Here is a 17,216-nt window from a genome sequence, read left to right as displayed (position 1 = left end):
TGTAGGCTAAGTATCAATGCGCATAACATAAAGTAGTCCCTGAAATATAACTAAAAGTAGTTCCCATATCTAATGTGAACATAACATTTCCTCCCTTGCAGCATTGATGTTTATCTAATATACAAAGGAAATAAATTCAATACCCTATACCTACAGGTAATTATAACTAAAGGTAATCACATAGGCCTAAACACCTTAACTTTAACCTTAGTGCTAAACTTAACACTAAAACACCTAACACACATCAAACATAACAAAGACAATGCATTCTTTTGTTAGGCTATAAGTCCAATCTTTGGGGAGGACGATGAGCTCTTTCAGGATAGCGTCTCTCTTGAGTGTCAGAGCTCTGAGCAGGAACCTCGGGGTCTGCATTATCAGGTGTAGCATTTCCATCTTCAAGAGGTGGGGGCTCTGAGGCTGTGCACATGAGTTCATTGGAATCCTCAGAGGCATGAGCATCATCCTCGGTGTTGTTGTTGGTTGCATGGTGAGCAGTTGCATCTAGCAATTGGTCAACGTGTCTGCGCCAAACGTGATGCCCAGTCTTCACTGTGTAGGTCAGGGGCCCTGTCTTGGACAAGATTTCACCGCGCTGCCATTTCTGCTTTGACTGACGATAGTCTCTGGCTAGAACTTGTTGTCTGATCACAAAGTTTCTCACATGACCAGTTTTTGCTTTGCTGGACTGTTTTTGCATGACATCTCTACGCAGGTCAGGCTTTAGCAGATCAAGATGTGACCTCAGTCATCTTCCCATGAACAATACAGCTGGAGCTTGGCCTGTCGTAGCATGGTCAGCGTTTCTGTAGGCATGCAGGAACTTTGCCATCTTTTCTTGCAGAGACATGTGGGAATTTGACATTGTTTTCATTGATTGTTTAAATGACTGGACAAAGCACTCAGCAAGACCATTTGTAGCAGGATGGTAAGGTACGGCTGTGGTGTGCTTGATGCCATTTCTCCGGATGAATGTTTGAAACTCTTCAGAGGTGAATTGACTGCCATTATCACTGACAAGTCATTCGGGCAATCCTGTTCTGGCAAACAGTGTGTGGAGTACTTCGACTGTTTTTGTGGTTGTGGCATTTTTCACAATGAAGACCTCTGGCCACTTTGAATATGCGTCGACCACAACAAGGAACATACGATCGAGGAAAGGCCCAGCATAGTCTACATGAATCCTTTGCCAAGGAGTGGTGGGCCACTCCCAGCTGTGGACAGGAGCAGGTGGAGGCTGCTTTTGTGTCTGCTGACATCCAGAGCATGACTTGGCCATATCCTCTATCTGCTGATCAATGCCTGGCCACCATATGTAGCTTCTCGCAAGGCTCTTCATCTTTACCACACCTATGTGTCCCTCATAGAGTGCTTCCAGGACGTTGCAGCGCAGCTTGGGCGGCACTACAATTCTGGTCCCCCACATGATGCACCCATGACACACAGATAGCTGCTCACGTCGACTGAAGTACTCAGGTAAGCCCACTGTATTTTTGGCAGGCCACCCCTTCACTGTTAGCTCAAAGACCTTTGCCATGGTTGGATCTCGGCTGGTTTCCTCTTTGATCTGTGCGCTTGTGACAGGTAAGTTCTCGACATGGGCTAGATGGAACATTTCAGCTGGGTCTGCAGACGCATTGTCCTCAGGTTCACAAGGCAAGCGAGAGAGTCCATCAGCATTGCCATGCTGTAGTGTGCCTTTGTACTCAATCACATAGTCAAGTCCACCTAAGAACAACGCCCATCTTTGCAAGCGTGCTGCAGTCATCACTGGAATTGACTTCCTAGGGTTAAAAATGGCCACTAGGGGTTGGTGGTCTGTAATTAATTAATTAAGTACTGGTTAAATTTCTTCACACCCCACACGAGGCTAAGCCCTTCCCTGTCAATTTGTGCATAGTTCTTTTCAGCAGCACATAAGGATCGAGATGCAAAGGCGATGGGACGTTCAGAGCCGTCTGGCATTTTGTGCGAAAGGACAGCACCGATGCCATATGGCGAGGCATCACAAGCCAGACAAAGGGGCAAGTCTGGGTTATAGTGGGTCAGTACTCTTTCTGATGTGATGAGTTCCTTCGCACTCTTGAACGCCATGTCACAGCTTTTCGTCCACTTTTGCAGGAGGTTGTTCAAGGGGTGAAGCACTGTTGCAAGATTCGGCAGGAATTTGTGATAGTAATTCACTAGTCCTAAGAGTGAGCGAAGCTGGGAGACATTGGTGGGCTTTGGCGCTTTCAGGACGGCATCAATTTTGTCTTGAGATTTGTGAAGACCGCCTCGGTCGATTCTGTGCCCACAATACTCAATGGAGTCTTTAAAGAACTCACATTTGTCCTTATTGGCCCTAAGTCCACACTCAGCTAGCCTACTCAGGACTGCTTCCAGATTGGCCAAATGAGAGCTGTCATCTTAGCCTGTGACTATGATGTCATCTAAGTAGCACTGCGTGTCTGGGATGCCCTGTAGCACCTGGTCGATAGCACGCTGCCACACTGCAGGGGTGGATGCAATACCGAACACTAGCCTATTGTTTTGGAAAAGGCCTTTGTGGGTATTAATGGTGAGGTACTTTTTCGACTCAGCATCCATTTCCATTTCTAAATAAGCCTGGGCCAAATCAATCTTTGAAAAATGTTGCCCTCCGGCTAGTGAAGCAAAAATGTCTTCTATGCGAGGCAATGGGTATTGATCTGCATGAAGAACTGGGTTGATCGTTACCTTGAAGTCACCGCATAGCCTTATCGCACCATTTTTCTTCACAACTGGTACAACGGGTGTTGCCCAGTCTGACCATTCAACTTTAGACAGAATGCCCTGGTCCTCCAGCCGTTGTAACTCTGTCTCCACTCTTGGCCATAACACATAGGGGACAGGACGAGCTTTCAGGAACTTGGGCGAGGCATGCTCATCCACTGTGACACGTGCTTTCATCTGCTTGAGAGTTCCTATGCCCTCTTGAAACACTGGTGCTGCGCGTTGGAGTAACAGGTTCAGCTTTTCCTGTGTAGCTTTACTGTTTCCATTCTCACTGTGCTGCATAGCCTTAATAGACTGCCAATTGAGCTGGATCATTTGCAGCCAATCACGTCCAAATAACGGCACTCCTCCACATTGCAGCACATACAAGTCAAGTGTTTTCCTTTTGTTTTCATATTTCACTTTAACTTTAATTTTTCTCACTGGCGCCACCTTTTCTCCAGTGTATGTTTTCAGTAAGATTGGTGTCTGTTTCAATTTCACATCTGCAAAATTCTCTTTGTAATCTTTCAGCGATATGAGTGAAAGTGCTGATCCTGTATCAAGCTCCATCTTTAATTTCTTGCCATTAATCTTTGGGGTCACCCATATCATTTTCTTATCACTCTCTGTCACTGAATGCAGTTCTATGTGGCCCAATCCATTGTCTGTCTCATCTGAAGCGGATCCACTAGCATCTGTGTCATTCATTTCATTAACCTTTTTATCCTTTTTCCAGGTTCTCTGTTTTTCCTCATTTCGTTTCGTTCTCTGTTTTTCCTCATTTCCTTTCATTTTACACATTCTCTGTATGTGCCCTTTCCGATTGCATTTCATGCAGTTTTTGTCACGGAACCAGCAGTCTGCCTGGTCGTGCGATCCCTTTCCACACCTAAAGCATGCATTTGCTTTTGTAGATTTGGCTGTGAATTTGTTAACACTGTGAGCTTCATTTGTCACTTTCTTTTGTAATTCCATTGCATCTTTGGAAGCAGTTTCCATTGCTATTGCGAGTTCTAAAGCTTTTTGTAATGTCAAGTCTTTTTCAGTAAGGAGGCGTCTCTGTATACTCTCATTGTGCATGCCGCAGACAAGCCTATCTCGGAGTGAGTCAGACAATCCCGCACCAAACTAGCAATGCTCAGCCAATTTCATAAGCTCTGCAATGTAGTTGGAGATAGATTCATTCCTTTGCTGATTTCTGTTATGAAACCGAAATCTCTCTGCAATTACAAGTGGCTTCGGATTAAAGTGGTCTTGAAGCAGTTTGGTTGTATCTTTAAACGACTTAGTTGATGGCTTTTGCGGTGCACATAAACTCCGTAGCAGATTGTACGTCTTTGCGCCCATAACACTTAGCAGGACTGCTACCTTTATATCATTTTCAATGTGATTAGCAACACAATATTGCTCCAGTCTCTCAATATAAGTGTCCCATTCTTCCACGCTATTGTCAAAAGCATCAATATTTCCGATTGCACCAGCCATGGTTTGTTTTTAATTTCAGTCTCTTTTCCTCCTGTTTTAGTTACTCACTGTACCGTCATGTCGTTCACTCTCGTGCGGCAATAGAGGGAGTTAGCTTCCTAGCTTTCGTCAAGGCAGCAACTTGCAGACAACTGGAAACTTCCATTAAAGCTTCTGTAGGCTACACGCGAGTACATCCAGATAGTCCTCGTCGCCAATTCTGTTGTGTTTCTCACTTTCACAACATACATAATCCACAGGACACCGAAGTAAAGTTAACGTTGCCTTTACTGGGTACTTGGAAAATCATTACAATGCATGGTCATTGCTTGGCACATCACTACTCTATTCTAATGGTATTATTACTCTAGGTAACCTGTAGGCTAAGTATCAATGCACATAACATAAAGTAGTCCCTGAAATATAACTAAAAGTAGTTCCCATATCTAATGTGAACATAACTCTGAGATATTGATTTGATCTTACTTGTTTTGTTTGTTGTTATTTATTTATTTTATTTTTTGTGGTCTTGTTTTAGCTATATTTTATTGTCTTACCTGTTTTTATGTTTTATGTTTTAAATCGTACTCCTCATGTACAGCACTTTGTTTTCAACTATGGTTGTGTGAAAGCGCTTATAAATAAAGATGGTATGGTATATAGATAAATTTCTTAGAGTTTTTATCATACAAGCATAATAAACACATTGACAGAAACGTTATACTTTACACTTTCCTATGTGCCCACTGCCAAATAATATTTTTTTAATTACCTAAAGTAGATGAAACATAACTTGTCACCTTACTCAGGTGGGGTTTACATTAGACCGTATCAGCGGATCATCAGATTAACGTTTTTAAAACGATTAGTGTGCACACAGCAACGCCAATACACGATTCGCATGCACACAGCAACGCCAATACATGGATACGCTCGGCTCCGCAGGCATCCTGCGCTCCAAATCACTCCGCCCTGAACAGCGAGTGCCCTCTGGAGGGTGCGCACTCCGGCCCTGCGCAGCTCACAGAGCGCGCGAGTGGAGCGCATGACAGGCCCAGCGCCGTGGAGGGGCGAAAGGGGGCGTCGCCCCCTCGTGGCTACAGCCCCGCCCCCTCAACGGAGACTCAGATCACTTAATTGTTTTCTTAATTGTTATTGTGGGTGTATGTGTGAAATGCTGACACAGCCGCGCACACACAGACCTGTGATAAGGACAAGGGGAGGGGTCGTGCAGGCGGGGGTTTTACATGTAGTCTACACTTACAAGTGCACTGTCTCTGCAATATGCAGTCAATATTGTGAATCCATTTTCTTTCTTTGTAGGCTAAGTTTATCTCCGTTTATGTCGGTGTATGTGTTCATATATGGGCCGCTTTGTGCGCAAATAGCGTAAGAATATGTGTCATTGACGTCACCCCCCATGCAGCGGGGGTGAAAATTCATCACTTCAGAGTGTTTTGTCCCCTACACGCCTAAACTGGGATCGCGGATTAAGTGGTTAGCGTTGACTCGGTGCGAGTCAGGAAGGCTATTACTGGTGCAGCCGCGGAGTCTGTTGATTTTTTTTTAAATTATGATTTTGGCCGCCGAGCCAAGTACCTTAGACTTGCATTGACGTTTTGTTTTCATGCCGCGGAGCTGTTTGTATGTATTTTAAATTTAAAGGACTTGCCTGTAGGTTTGTGTGTGGTGTTTTATGTTTGGCATCTTTCCGGTTGTAACGCGTGTCTGTGAGAAAATTGGAGGAGAGGGTTAACAGGTGGGCACAGGAGTTGATAAAGCGCAACTGCCCTGGTAATATGTCACATGATTTTCCCGGACTAAAGCAACCTTCGGGGCCGTGGTTTTGTGGTTGGCGCAGTTAATTGTTTGAAACACGTTGTCAGACCGCCATCACTACTACACACGAAATGAAAAATATTTGCCCCCTTGCGATTTCTAATTGCCCCCTTAGTAAACTGTTCCTGGCGCCGGGCCTGGCATACGAGCAGTGATTTGGGACTGAGCCGCTGTGTGTGTGATCTCAGTGCATGTCGGGCATGCGCGTCACTTACCACTTGCAAGTGGAAGGATGGCAAGCCTAAAGACAATCATAACTACACAATGGGCAGTATTTGCATCAGTATTTGCAGTATTTTCATACTTTTATACTCTTTAATGAAAGGTGATATAAGGCGGAAGTCTGCGCCGTTTTTCAGCAGTCGCGTCACATGACCAATGCCAGCGAATCAGGAAGGTGGATGTCACAGTGACGTTGTCCAATGACGACGCCAGCTAGAGCTCAGCACAGCGTATCTGCGTATTCTCAATGTTTACACAGCACCGGACCAGACACGATCTGGATTGAATACGTGGACCCTGGCGGATTCCCGTTTCCCAGCATTTCCAGGCGTTTTAATGTAAACGGACAGTGCATCCGCGAAGAAAACGAGACAGATACGGTCTAATGTAAACTTGGCCTCAGTCACACCTGAGTCAGAGCGCTGAGTGCCCACTTACGCATTCATAAAAGACTGTTCATATGGTAATGGAAGGATAATCACTTTCACTCTTTCGATTTCGATTGGTTGCTCTTTCGCATTGTTTTCTTCTATTTTCTAAGTTCTAGTCCAGCAGATTTTAGTCTGAATGCCAAATGATATAACCATGTCTAGTTTTGAGTCATTTTAAAAGTCATTTTGTTACAAAGTTACTTGGAATCTCGTACTCAAAATTTTAACTCTATTATGTAAGAATAGGTGTATTGTTAATTACTAAATTTTTTATAGATTTATTATAAACTTAGTATTAAAAAATTGTCATTGTTGACATAATGTTTCATGAGTGTTATTATCATACCTATATATGAGTACCAGTAAAGGCCTCTGCATGCTCTTGCGACAAGGCTTTCGCAGATAGCTTTTCGCAGACAGTTGTAATTTATTGTTGAGCGGGGATAATAGGCGTGCGCGATGTTATTCACCGGCACAACGCAAGGGGGCGCGAAGTCGCTAGGAGTAGTTGGTGGGTGTGGTTAGTGGAGTGTTTATCCTCCGGTTACTTATAATGACTAGAGCTTTTTTTTTTTTTATAATGACTAGAACTGGAGTCGTATAGGTGTATGTACTTCCTCACTTCCTCAATCAACCGCTCTTCGTGCTGCTCCATCTTCGCTCGTGTTTTTAAAAATGCCGGTCATGAAAACAAACCAAACCGGGAAAGTAGGGAAGCGGAAGTGCATGTACAGCGGATGTAGAGTGGACCAATCAGAGCCCTCTTGTCTGCGGCGCTGTCTGCGAGGCTTCTGCGGTGGTCACAATTTTTGGGAGGTGCGCGCAGAGCGTCTGCGAAGGTGGGGGGGCTACGCAGACACTGTCTGCGACGCTATCTGTGAGGACTGGGTTGTCAGCATAAATTGGCCTTAAGTTGTAACCAACTGGAACATCCTTGCCCCGCATACTTTTTTCTTGACATGGAACTGACTGTTTACTACTGTTTACTGTGTACTACTGTTTTCTTGGGTATAACTGTTTTTCTTTAATCTTCTGACATTTTCTTGTAAATTATATTCAATTTGTAGTGTAATTACCAACTAATGTCTAGTGTAATTTGGCCTTTGAAGATCATGAAAATGTGGCTGGATATAGCTGAGAAGCCATCTCCGGGTATCTAAAGCCCTTCAGCTTCCCCCGGCTGCATTGTTCCAGGCCTTTGGCCTGTCATTCGGACGGACAGACAACATTTCAGACTTGTCTGTCCTGTGACAGTCTGCTTAAAATTCCTTATTTCCCACACTGTGATATGGTTTGGAATAAACGTCATTCAGTGTTTCTGTCACTCTTCTCTTTTTCCAGAGGTGACCTGTGATGGACCCCAAATTGAACATGGATTTATAAATAAAGGTAACCAAAAATCTTATGGATATAGTAATATATGGATATGGTTTAAGTAAGATTAATCAATGTTTTGAATTTAGAAGGAACCCTATACTTAGCAATTGTCATGGCACAAAAACAACAATAATAATAATAATAATAATAATAATAGTGGCTGCAGTTGCAGATTTGCCTATCATAGAAGAGCCGTCTATTTTCCTTACCGGAGGTCTGCACTCTCCAAGTGCACTTCTAGCTATTATTATTATTATTATTATTATTATTATTATTATTATTATTATTATAACCTTTCATACATTTTAAAATGCAAAATTATTTATAGCGTAAGTAAAAAAAAGTCATGAAAAAAATGGTAGTCAAAAATAAAATAGTAAAACAGGCAAATAATACTTAACAATTAAAACAAGATGGGGAATGCTGCTGTAGTATTTTAGTGCATGCTGCTGAAATAGTGAACAGTTTGGTGTGATGGTGCCCAACGCAAAGCCCTCTTTAATTTAATAAGATGAAAAATGTACATTGTCATAATATCAAGAAACCAGAAAGAACAGTGTCTTCTGTCCTGAAGACTTTCCTGTATTTCCTTTCATAAATTTCAATAAATATCACCTTAGAGAAAGCTTCACCATATTAATGATTATACATTTTTCTTTGTGCAATACCAACGTTTCTTAATGTGATGGAGTTGTTACTATAGAAACCATAACATATTAAAAATGACTGCATTGCTGTTTTACAGAATATTCATGTATCTCTAGTGATTTTTTAAGTTTATATTTGTCTTTTTAAGTATGCAAAGCATAAATATTAAAACATTATTACATTTTTGAATATGGTTTTTAAATACTATATTTCTAGATATTGTCATACACCATTGCACTATGGAATTACTCACTGCATGTTAATCCTGATTTGTTTAAACTGTACTAATATTGTACTATTATTATGTTCATTTATCTGTTATCTTCTCAGCACAATATGAGAGACCTTTTATTGGGGGAAACTGGGTTCTCACTCATGAATCGGGATCCACTATAACATTCAGATGTTCCGCTGGGTATCGGCCTCTGTCGTCAAGTAATTTCAACTCAATCATCTGCAATGGAAAACAGCGGACTGGACTAAGCCTTCAGTGCGAAAGTAATTCTCCTTATTGACATTTTCTCATTCTGGCTTTTTAGGGCCCGAGCACCGTTTGGTGCGAAGACCCTATTGTTTTTTGAAGGATTATTATTATTATTATTATTATTAGGGCCCAAGCACCGTTCGGTGCGATACTCTATTGTTTTTCGAAGGATTATTATTATTATTATTATTAGGGCCCAAGCACCGTTCGGTGCGAGACCCTATTGTTTTTCGAAGGATTATTATTATTATTATTATTATTATTATTATGCCGTGTTTGGCCTGATTTGAGGCATTTCCCATGCATGAAAACTCATGAAATTTGATACACACATCAGTCATTGTCACCGCTACTCAGCCACAGACTTTTGGCCCCGGGCATGGCCCAGGGACTTCATAGCACCCCTTTTTCCATTTCCCATTGAAATGAATGGGTAAAACTTTGGAATGATGATGTCATAAGGCCATTTGGAGTGAAATTACACATGGTCATTTTTAACGTACTCCTCCTAGACGGTTCATCAAATTCATGTCAAACTTGGCAAACATGATGCCAAGATATTGCTGAAGTTGAATTGCTAAGGGATTTTTGATATGTTGTAATATATTGAAATATAGCCCTGTGATGACCTGGCGACTTCTCCAGGGTGTATCCCGCCTTTCGCCCGTAGTCAGCTGGGATAGGCTCCAGCTTGCCTGCGACCCTGTAGAACAGGATAAAGCGGCTAGAGATAATGAGATGAGATGTTGAAATATTATAACATATAATATGCCAAGATATGTTGAACTTGATATCTTGTAATATGATTCTGATTCTGATACTCTTTAGCCGTTATGGGCCTGTCTGGTATAGCACCACCAACTGGCCAAGGAAAGAATAGGGTTTTGAATATGTGTGTTTTGACACATGATGAATTTTAACATGCTCCTCCTAGACGGTTCATGAGATTCATGTGAAATTTGTTATATGTGATGCCAAGATGTTGCTGATATTAAATTGCGAAGGGATTTTTGATATCTTGTAATATGTTGAAATGGCCTTATGATTTTAATATCTTGCCACATAAACAGGAAACGTGTCAGAAAACCACAGTGCATTGACTGTATGGTCGGACACTTCTTACTTCAATAGATATTATGATTTTTATGATAACCTGATGCCCAATGGCCTGCCTGTTATAGCGCCACCACCTGGCCAAGCAGGAAATGTGCCAGAAATTGGCAATGCCCTAACTGATTGATCTGACACTTTACAAAATATTGTGCATTATGATCAGTGTTGCCAGATTTGGTTGAGCGATTTCCACCCAGGGCGGCACGGTGGTGTAGTGGTTAGCGCTGTCGCCTCACAGCAAGAAGGTCCTGGGTTCGAGCCCCATGGCCGGCGAGGGCCTTTCTGTGTGGAGTTTGCATGTTCTCCCCGTGTCCGCGTGGGTTTCCTCCGGGTGCTCCGGTTTCCCCCACAGTCCAAAGACATGCAGGTTAGGTTAACTGGTGACTCTAAATTGACCATAGGTGTGAATGTGAGTGTGAATGGTTGTCTGTGTCTATGTGTCAGCCCTGTGATGACCTGGTGACTTGTCCAGGGTGTACCCCGCCTTTCACCTGTAGTCAGCTGGGATAGGCTCCAGATTGCCTGCGACCCTGTAAAACAGGATAAAGCGGCTAGAGATAATGAGATGAGATGAGATTTCCACCCAGTCACGTTCTAAAACCCGCCCACTTAAGCAAAAAACCGCCCAACAACGTTTTTTCACACGAAAACATTTAATATTTGAATAAACGTGCTTTTAAAAGCATTTACAGTATTAAATGTATTAGCCCAAATGTAAAATGGTATTTTATCACAGATAAATGACAGTAACAGTGACAGAGAACATGTGAAAAACATACACTCACGACACAAGCCCACTCATTCCCAGGTTTGAGTGTTGAAACCACAATCTCACAACAATCAGGACAGAAAAAAAACCTAGCCATATAAGCACATGTAACGTAGCCTATAGTATATGGCTTTTTACATTAATTAATTAAAAGGCATTATGGCATTAATGAATGAATCAGATATTGTAACTGGCCATAAGTTTTCTTTACGCATAAACACAGGCTATAATTCAGAACAAAAACAGCGCATTAGGCCTACCGTTTTCTTTACGCATAAACACAGGCTACATATTCAGAGCAGCACATTACCATCATCATCAGCTGTTACTCGTACATCGAAGAATTAAACCTCTCCAACAGCTGCTGGGGAGGTCTGAAGGTAGCGGACGTCCATCCATTCCTGGACAGGCCAGAGCGGACCTCCATGAGACTGGACAGGAGAGAGAGTCCCATACGATTTCTTGTATTGTCTTTCAAGAGCACAACTTGGGAAAACGCTCTCTCGACGTGCGCATTGGATATGGGCAAAGACAGCAGTTGGATGGCACCCAGTGCAAGATCTTGAAAACATGCATTCCCCCCTGCGTCTTTGAACGCTTCGATCTCCATCCAAAACGTGTCAATGGCCTGGTCGCCTGAAAAACCAGCTGATACGACATTTCTCCACTGGCGCTCCAAGGTGTCAACGGCGCACGTGAAAAACTCCATCGGTAACTCCCTCACCCTTGGTCTGTCCATGGTGGACATAACTGACTTAGAGGAGAGCAGCACCATTTGCCGCAGCATATCCAGTGAGTCAGTTAAGCGCATTTGGTATTGCACGAAAAGTTCTTTGATGAATGCAAAGCACCACGCGGAGATGGTTTCTTTCATTTCAGGGGGCAGTGCGCTCGTGCTGAGCTCTTCCTGAAATGTGGTGCCCAGGTCAGCGTCTTGAGGTGAGAGGTATATGCTGGTTGATGTTAAATCGAGTTCTCTGAGGTGGCAGTCGTGGTTCACTCTGAACACACTGGGCTTTGCAACTCTCTTCAGAGTGGACAAGTACAGTCTCTCAAGATCCCGAAAGACACCCAGTGAGTCCCCCGTCTCCAGTTGAAAGATCTTATTCACTGTTTTTATTTCCCCCAAGATTGGCCGAAGGAAGTGCATGTAAAGCATGTTTGCTTGATCACTGTACATTTCGCTCAGCAGCCTTGCTGTGTAGCAGTGTTCAGCACCAGCAGCGACACTAAAGTGCAGCTTCAGTGCATCCCGCTGTTGCAAAATTCTGTTGATAGAGTCAGCTACACCTAACCAACGAGTAGTGCATGGTGACAGTAATTTCAGTGGGCTCAGTCCATCATTAAGCGTTTCAAACAGAATTTTGTACTCAGATTGATGCTTGGCTGAGTGACTGAACCAGTTGAAGGTCTCCCTTATCATGAAGTCAACATTGCTTGGTAGTTGATCCATGGCCTTCTTCACCACTATATCCAACGAATGACACATGCATCTGATCAATTTTAGATTGGGCAGCAATTCTTTCAGCAGAGTGAACACCGAGTGGTGTTTCCCTACCATAACACTCGCTCCATCTGTGGCAATTCCCACCATGTTTTTAATGTTCAGGCCATACTCTTTCAGGAAGGTAAGTATTGCGTCTGTGATGGCCCTGGCATTTGCGCTACTCAACTCAACCAACCCCAGATAAGAGCTGATGAATTTGCCATGTTTAATGGAGCGGTACTTAATGCATATGCACAACAGTTTGTTGACCGATATATCGGTGGTTTCATCCAAGTAGAGGGAGAATGGGGACTCACCTATGTCGCTCTTTAACTCACTTCTAAAGTGAGGGGCCAGCACTGATTTTATCATGGCTGTGCACTTGGTGCGGTGCATTCTGAATTTCCCAAATTCCTCTTCTAGGATATCCGATAGATCATCCACGGCATTGATTGATGTGTGGGATGCCACGTATGTTGCGAGTCTAATTTCTCTTCTTTTCTGGTCATTGTTGATATCGCCATCAGAACTTGTTGTTGGCCTAGCAAAGGACTTAATGCTAGTGTTCACGTTCGGGAGACAGTTAGCTTTGTGTCTTTTAGTCTCTGCGTGGTCTTTATGGTCGCTTAGTTGAGCTCGGATCTCGCTTTTGCAGTACTTGCACCGTGCCTTGGACGGATCTTGCAGGACAGGTGCAATCCATGCTTTCAAAGCCTCATCAGATTCCCACTCCTTTCGATAATGTTTTTTATATTTTCCCCACTTGGATGACATGCTGGCTAGTTTAAAAATGGTTGCGTAGCTGCGCTTAGTCAAGTCAAGTCAAGTCAAGTTTATTTGTATAGCGCTTTTAACAATAAACATTGTCGCAAAGCAGCTTTACAGAATTTGAACGACTTAAAACATGAGCTAATTTATCCCTAATCTATCCCCAATGAGCAAGCCTGTGGCGACAGTGGCAAGGAAAAACTCCCTCAGACGACATGAGGAAGAAACCTCGAGAGGAACCAGACTCAAAAGGGAACCCATCCTCATTTGGGCAACAACAGACAGCCTGACTATAATATTAACAGTTTTAACATGAGGACAGTTTCGTTGATGTTATAACTCTTCATTGATGGAAACTTGAGTGCAAAACTGTTCATGATAACTGTAGTCCTAAAGTTAGCAAGACAACTGTAGTCCTCAGCCATAAAAGCATTACTGTAAAAGTCCAGAGCATCCTCCAGGTATAACCCTCAACTGTCCTCATGGGGCCGTCCTTCACAGGAGCGGTGCGATAAAACTCCGACCAGACACAGGGCACCAGGATGGATCAAGCAGGTCCGAGGGGCAGAAGAGGCCAGCATCTCAATCCCAGGACCAACATGTAACTCAGAGGGACAGATTGGGGGGGAAAAGAGAGAGAAAGAAAACACGTTGTTAGGTATGCCCTAAAAATGACAAGTATTAAATCTGTGTGGTAGGCTCGCAGAGACGAGAGTCTTTACATCAGGCATAACACACAACAATGGCATGTTAATATGGTAAAAAATATATCATGACCTGCTCTGGCTGGATGCTTGATTGGGTGATGGGAGCACACTCCTCAGCAATGATGAGATGCAGATGGGACCCTTAGGGCTGGCCAAAACAATTCAGTTACATTTCACCGGGTCTGGGACATGCGACAGAAAGTCTGACGGCCGATTCCCTGCAGGCTACGATAGCCAGTCGAGGTCTCCACCCTCTCCACCAAAAGATTTCCTGTTGACTCCATGTAACTCAGAGGGACAGATTTGGGGTGGGGGAGGGGAGGGAAAGAAAACACAGGTTGTTAGGTATGCCCAATGTCACCTGAATAAGTAGGAGCAGTATACATATTGCACTGAGTACAAGCAGGGACTCCGGCAACTAACTATGACAGCATAACTAAAAGGAGAGAGCCAGAAGGTAACACAGGCATGAGGGAGCCCCGGGACATAAAGCAGCCAGCCACTACACCGTCAACAAACTCGAGTGAGCAAGCGAGTGGGGACTGACAGCATCCATACATCCCAGTTTACCAAAACACTCTATGTCTGAGGACCCTCTAGATCTACACCTTTACCTCATAAACACCATTAACAAAAGGCTTGACTAAGCAGATATGTTTTCAGCCTAGACTTAAATGCTGAGACTGTGTCTGATTCCCGAACATTACTTGGAAGGCTGTTCCATAACTGTGGGGCTTTGTAAGAAAAGGCTCTGCCCCCTGATGTAGCTTTCACTATATAAGGTACCAGCAGATAGCCTGCACCTTTTGATCTAAGTAGGCGTGGCGGGTCATAGCTGTAACTATAGAAACATTCTAAAATGTATCATTTTTATCTCACGTAGGCTGCCTCCATATGGTGGCCATATCGGTCGCCTGCTGTGTGTGATTGTGTGTATATGGATAGGAACACAATTTATTTGATTTGTTTATTGAATAAAATGTATGCCTGGCGTGAGAACAAAACCCCCCACCCAAACTTGTTGAAAGCAGCCCAAATTTTATTTGCCCGCCCAAGGCTTTTTCTGCCCGTCCGAGGCAGTCAAAAGACGCCCAATTGGGCGGGCACCCACCCAATCTGGCAACACTGATTATGATTGTGATGATAGTCACATGTGTAATTCAGATGCCTAGCACAGCGCCACCATCTGGCCAAGCAGGAAATGGGGAAAAATGTTCAATTCATTGAGGGATTGATCTGAAACTTTACAAAATATTGAATATCATGAGTCTGATGATATAACATATACAATTCTGTGCACACTCATACACACACAGTCATATGCATATTTATGCATACACACATACACTCTCAAGTATGCACTCACATGCACACGCAACATCTATGAGCACACTCTCTTTCACACACACTCTCTCTCTCTCTCTCTCTGTCTGACAAACAGACACACGCACACACAATAATAGCAGAGCTCCAGTGGAGCACCATACCTAAGAAAAAATGGTAAACCCATCGAGTCGATTTTTTGTGGTTTGTCCGTGTACGTGTACTATCAGTCATACACACTGCCTAGTGGCCAGTGTTAGTATGTAATTACCAGTCATACACACCGCCTAGTGGCCAGTGTTAGTAAATACCTCTCATACACACCGCCTAGTGGCCAGTGTTAGTAATTACCACTCATACACACCGCCTAATGGCCAGTGTTAGTAATTACCAGTCATACACACCGCCTAGTGGCCAGTGCTAGCCAGTAAAGAAATAAAACAAAAGAGACTGGCTATGATATAAGAAAATTCTACAACCCAGAAACAGATGGGAGCTCCACTTTTAGGCAGTGCCTAAATCTATATAATAGTGACCTGCCATCATTATGCATTTTGTTGCAGACATATGAAAACTCTGTGTGTACACACACACACACACACACACACACACTGCAGACACAGGAAAGCTAAGATGACTTAAGATTACAGCGTGAGATAGAGATAAGGAGGAGACACGTATAGTTTTGTACATATATAAATGTACATTTTCACACCACAGAAACACACACACACAGTCTTTGTCTGTCTATCTCTCATCCGTCAAGCAGTCATGGCATATGCAACATGCACATCACCTTTGAACATTTGATGAATATATGACATGTGACTGTTTTGTTGGGTGGTGGAATGTCCTGGGTTGCAGAACCACACGTGTGAGGGCCCGTCAAGGCCGCTAGCGGCTTTAATTATTATTATTATTATTTTTGTGTCGTGCTTGGCTTTTCTCTCTCTCTCTCTCTCTCTCTCTCTCTCTCTCTCCCCCTCCCTCTGACCAACACACACACACACACACACACACACACACACACACACACACACACTTGTGCATTTTGTTGCAGACATATGAAAGCTCTACATGTACAGACACACACACACACACACACACTGCAGACACAGGAAAGCTAAGATGACTTAAGAATACAGCGTGAGATAGAGATAAAGAGAAGACACGTATAGTTTTGTACATATATAAATGTACATTTTCACACCACAGAAACACACACACATACAGTCTTTGTCTGTCTATCTCTCATCCGTCAAGCAGTCATGGCATTTGCAACATGCACATCACCTTTGAGCATTTGATGAATATATGACGTGACTGTTTTGTTGGGTGGCGGAATGTCCTGGGTTGCAGAACCACACGTGCGAGGGCCCGTCAGGGCCGCTAGCGGCTTTTAATTTTAATTTATTTTTTATTTATGTATTTATTTTTTACACAGAATATTCATGTATCTATAGTGTTGGTGGGTTTTTAAAGTTTATTTTTGTCTTGTTAATGGTGCAAAGCATTAATATTAACACATTGTTATACTTTTAGAAAAATCCTGTGGAAGTCTGGTTGACTTGCAAAATGGAAAGTATTTAACTCCAGGTGGAATTCTGTTTGGTGCAACAGCCACTGCACAGTGTAACAAAGGGTTAGTAAAGCTGTGTCCTTTTCCATTATATAGTCTTTGTTCAGATTTATTAACATGGATACACAAAACCTTATTATGTAAATGGTGCAATCCATCCCTGTTTGTAGATATGTGGTTGTTGGACCTGAAACTAGAAATTGTCGAGATGACGGATGGGATGGGAGACCTGCAGTGTGTGAAGGTAATGAATTTTATGCTATTTTT

General features: G+C 43.0%; 1 protein-coding gene across 1 annotated transcript in view; it reads left to right on the top strand.

Moving 5' to 3' along the window:
- Positions 1 to 17,216, top strand: part of LOC132895889 (sushi, von Willebrand factor type A, EGF and pentraxin domain-containing protein 1-like) — a 220,294-nt gene that overhangs the window by 114,046 nt on the left and 89,032 nt on the right. Inside the window, exons 19-22 of the mRNA XM_060936640.1 lie at positions 8,037 to 8,084; positions 9,051 to 9,218; positions 16,913 to 17,012; positions 17,120 to 17,193. Coding sequence (XP_060792623.1) covers positions 8,037 to 8,084; positions 9,051 to 9,218; positions 16,913 to 17,012; positions 17,120 to 17,193 — 390 coding nt within the window. The remainder of the gene's footprint in view (positions 1 to 8,036; positions 8,085 to 9,050; positions 9,219 to 16,912; positions 17,013 to 17,119; positions 17,194 to 17,216) is intronic.

The sequence above is a fragment of the Neoarius graeffei genome, chromosome 13 (assembly GCF_027579695.1).
Source record: "Neoarius graeffei isolate fNeoGra1 chromosome 13, fNeoGra1.pri, whole genome shotgun sequence".
NCBI classification, from domain to species: domain Eukaryota; kingdom Metazoa; phylum Chordata; class Actinopteri; order Siluriformes; family Ariidae; genus Neoarius; species Neoarius graeffei.
This window is presented reverse-complemented; position numbering and strand designations above follow the sequence as displayed.